This window comes from Punica granatum, chromosome 4 (genome assembly GCF_007655135.1).
Source record: "Punica granatum isolate Tunisia-2019 chromosome 4, ASM765513v2, whole genome shotgun sequence".
Classification (NCBI taxonomy): Eukaryota; Viridiplantae; Streptophyta; class Magnoliopsida; order Myrtales; family Lythraceae; genus Punica; species Punica granatum.
This window is the reverse complement of record NC_045130.1, coordinates 27,763,287-27,767,842: the sequence shown is the minus strand read 5'-3', so window position 1 is coordinate 27,767,842 and position 4,556 is coordinate 27,763,287. Positions and strand designations below refer to the sequence as shown.

The 4,556-nt window shown below is 37.0% G+C and overlaps 1 protein-coding gene across 1 annotated transcript; it reads right to left on the bottom strand.

The window, feature by feature from the left end:
• Positions 1-2,548: 2,548 nt before the first annotated feature.
• On the bottom strand, positions 2,549-4,208 carry LOC116206226. Its single transcript, XM_031539039.1, has 3 exons — positions 3,931-4,208; positions 3,540-3,684; positions 2,549-3,039 (listed from the first exon to the last, which is right to left on the bottom strand). Exons 1-3 carry the CDS (start codon positions 4,188-4,190, stop codon positions 2,737-2,739), a joined length of 708 nt encoding a protein of 235 aa, XP_031394899.1. The 5' UTR covers positions 4,191-4,208; the 3' UTR covers positions 2,549-2,736.
• Between the last annotated feature and the right edge of the window lie 348 nt (positions 4,209-4,556).

Sequence of the window (4,556 nt, the reverse complement as noted above, 5' to 3'; positions counted from 1 at the left end):
ATCTGATCTGCATGCTTGTGTGCATGGCCCTAAATTGCCATAAAAGGCACTGAGGATATCTTCACACGTACGTCGCTATCTAGAGCACTTATGCGGTGCATTCACACGCAGAATACTGTTATTGGCAATACTCGGCTGGCTGGACATGTTCGTTGCTCGACTCTAACCAAGCTGTACGTGAGAGCAGTGTCAGAGAAAGTCCCACATCAGTATCCATGCTTTGCATGAGGCGACTGTTCAGGATTCTGCAATCTCACATTGGAAATGTACAATGAGAAATTTTAAATTTATTAAGCGTGGTTGGATACCTGAACTCAATAATTTAAATTTTGGGTTAAATATAGGCCAAACATTTTTGTTTTTTGGGACAACAAGGAGTGTCCAAGCTGTGTTCGAATAATCTCCACGGCCATGTAGACAACATGCTAGCCCATAGGATTAGTTGGTCCGGCCACATAGGCCATCTAATGACCCAATAGGGAGAATTCTCCTGCATGATCTTGGATAATTCAAACTTGGATTTTCATAAAAGAAAAAAAAAGTCTTGTCCCTTAACAATCAGGTCAAACCTATTAGGTTAATATAGGCTCAACTGTTTATAAGTTCGGTGAAATATATCAGACTCAAAGCTGCTCATGCTGCAATATTTTTTTAGCTAACCTACGTTTTCAGCTACACCCCGGCTGACCGAAGTTCCTCTTCTTACTGAAAACAATGACGACAAAATATAATGCCCTGATCGAGACATTATAACTGGCTCATATTGCAATCTATTATGCTGAAAGATGGTTATGTTTGAGCTGTGCCAGATGGACCAAACCGCTTCCAAACCGCTTCCCCCCCCCCCCCCCCCCCCCCCCCCCCCCCCCCCCTCAAAATGGGGAACGTGGTACCAAATAGAAGGAATGACTCATTGGTTGGCCCGATGCTATTGTTAACTCATAGCACTACATGAAAGATCCAATACTATTATATTAGTAATCGTTAATAGCATTCATAATGGCATCCAATGCCGTTGATTACCGTTGGTGATCGATGGATGGTCATCATATTCCATCATTCTGGATCAAAATCAAACTCCATCATTCATCTAAAGGCATTGGCGCAATAGGAGCAATAAAAGTTATCAGAGCATGCACAAGGCACAAAGAGACAACTTTCCCTGGAGAGATCAGATACCGGGGAATGATGATCTTGTTGAATAATCCATAATGCACCAAAATTGTCATAACAAAAGATGAAAACGTATATAAGGGAAACAACTTACGCGCCCATAGACTAGTGTTATAAAGCCAACTTCCATTGATATGACAATCTTCCACCATATAGCTAGGAAATCAAAAGTTTCGTATAGCAATCATTATGAGGAAGAAACTTAAAAGATGTTGACAGTTAAAATCCCCCCAATCCCAAGTCTACAAGAAATTTAGGTATCTTACGTCCATCAATTCGACTTTTTAGATTCAATATGAATTCAGATTGTTCATATTCCCAATGAAAATATGAAATGAGATCGCTTAGTATGGGTATGGTTTTGAAGTAGAATTGTTACCCTACTCTACTGTACTCTCCGCCAGGGGATAATAATAAAATAATTAGAAATTTTTATTATTAAAAAATTAATTGTAATAATGATTAAAAAAAAGTACATGCGAGAATTTATAATAAAATTTAAAAAAGACAAAAAAATAGTGAATAGTTGGGAAAATTTGATATTAAAATAATAATTGTAATAATAGTTAAAAAATATATGTGAAATATTTTTTATTAAATTGGTGAACAAGATTAAAAAAAAGTAATGATTTAGAAGCGGATTTTACCTAGGGCGGTCAAAGAGAATTTTCTGATATGCAAAACTATTGATTAAATTTTTATAATCAATATTTTTTGACATTTTTAACTGTTAGTTAATCCATATGATCTTTCTTGAGACGTTGTACATCTTTTAATTAATGAAATGTTATTGTGCTAATGCTTAAAAAAAGAAAGATAAAATCATTTTCTTTTTGTCACTGGTAAAATCAATAATTCAAGAGTATAGGAATTAAAAATATGATATGGCTTTAAAAGGAGAATAAATTATTGATACTGGAAAAATTCAAAAATCTGTTCTCATATAAATAAATAAGGGTGATTCACAGCTGAGTAAATTGAACGTTGTGAATTAGTGTGAATAAAAAGGTTAGAATATAAATCGATAGAAATTAGGGAGAATTAATAATGAAAGATTGTGGGAAAATACAAAATTATTAGATTGATAGAGAGAAAAATAAGAATAGTGCTAATTTATTTTTGGCAAGACTTGAGTAATTAATGCAAATGTTTGGGAAATGAGATGTATTATGATTTTTTTTCGGTTACAAGGGAGGTCCATGAACATAATATAATAAAATAAAAATTCTAATTACTAGTGTTATCAGAACCGGACCGGACGTCGAACCGATTGAGGCATGGGTTCATGGGTTCAACCAAGGTTCGATGGGTCGGACCGCTTGTTTAATTATAAAATAAATAAATATTTATTATTTTTTAAAAAAATAATATAAAATACAAGAAAATAGTAATAAATATCAGATAATAATTAATGTGTCCAAAAAATACAAGAAAAAAACTATTTGCATCTAATTGCAAATGACTCATATGTAAAGGAAAGTGAGATGTGTAAGATACAAAGAATTTAGTGAAGGATTTGGTTGACTAGAGCAAAAGCTATTATTTCAGCACTCACATATGCAGCTAAAGATAATGCTGCACACGTACATTGCTAGCTTCTTCAATGTCTTGCTTCTTTACAGCCGACAATGCTGCATCCATGATACATTCCAGCACATGAAATCTACAAACTCGAGCATAATGGTACATGTCCCTCATGCAAGCATTAACTGTCGTCTTTGTGAGCAACATCTTTGAAGTCGACTCAGTCTCTGGCGCTGATTCAAAAAGAAGTTTCTGGAAAGCATCAAGCGGTGATGGAATCTCCTTATTATCGAGAGCTCTGCACTTCTCAATGTCCTCCAAGAGCAGTTCATCCTGAATAAGCTGTTTGGCGCATAAGAAGTGAAGCACAACATCACAAGACTAGTAGAATCCAATTTATATGAAGGTGGTGTTAAGAGAGATTTAGCGATTTTCATATGATTACAAGTAAGAGAAGATTGTTTTATTGGCATTATTTCCATTCCTTTTTTGGAAATGAATTACCAGATCTGGTTCGTCAGAAGATTTTAAGTCTGAATCAGATCAAGTCAAAGCCATTAGCTTACAAGATAACTATTTTCTGAACTAATTCCAACACTAACATTATCCAAGTCTCGCTATTAACTCGGTTCACCAGCCTAATCAGCATAAGTACATATTTTGGCCTTCCTACTCGAAATAGTTTTGGAAGGCATCAAAATGAGGCAAAAAGTAGTATCAATTGAAACGAGAACCTAGTTTGGGCAGGTCTCGATGCAGTAAATGTAGAATATTTCAAGGCCTAATGTCTATTGGTCTTTGCTAAGGAAAGAAAACCATTGCTGAGCAAAGGATGATGTCACCTCAATCATTTGGACGAGACGCGCGGAATCAGATGAAAGAGCTTCTTTGTACATCCAAAGCAATTTTTCCCGCACAGCATTCCATGAGTCTCCAAAACCCTCCTTGCCTGATAAAATCATCTTGACGAGATCTCGGAAGACCATGCTATCAAAGAATAGAAGACCAACACACAGAGATATACATTAACTTTGATCAAAAGTTGTCGACTTGCTGCTAGAAAACGAACAGAGCAATTGCACTGGTTTAATAGAATAACTCAAGATTAGAAGCGACCAAGGGAACGATCACAAGAGCACAAACAGAGCAGAGTCAGCAGACGCGTCGGAAATTGAAGACAGAGGGGAGGATGGTTATCGGTTAATTGAAGAAGAACGAGTGAGATCGAGGAACCTAGTCTGGACTCCGCCTCTCGAAGGAGAAGAGGAATCAACTGTGCTCAAGCTCGAAGGAGAAGAGCCGACTGAAGTCACTAAGCAGAGAAGAATGAAGATGAAGAGGAATCTGGTGACTGCCGATGAAGAGGAGCCGGTGATTGAGCTAGAAGATGAAGAGGAATCCGATGAAGAGGAGCTCGAAGATGAAGACTGAGTCACCGAGCTGGAACTGGAAGTTGAAGGTGAAGAGAAGACTGAACTAGGGTTTCCTTCCATATCCAATTAGGCTGATTTCCGATTCGGGTCGGATTTCCTTTAAAAATCCAGAACCCATCCAACCGGCCGGTTCGAATGGGTTCGATGGGTTTATAAAAAAACCGGCCGGTTTTTTATATTTATCGGTTTTTTGTGCATTTTCAATTTTTAAGAGAACCGGACCGGCCATATGTCCGATTTTCGGTCCGATCGGTCGAACCGGCCAGTCCGATTTGGTTATGATAACAATGCTAATTACTAACAAAGGATATGATTAATCCCACTGGATATCGAATCTGGAACCTTTTGATTACCGAACGAGAGATGTAGTACTGCGCTACACCCTCTTTTGAATGATTTAATTAAAAAGTAGTTATTAGGGGATCA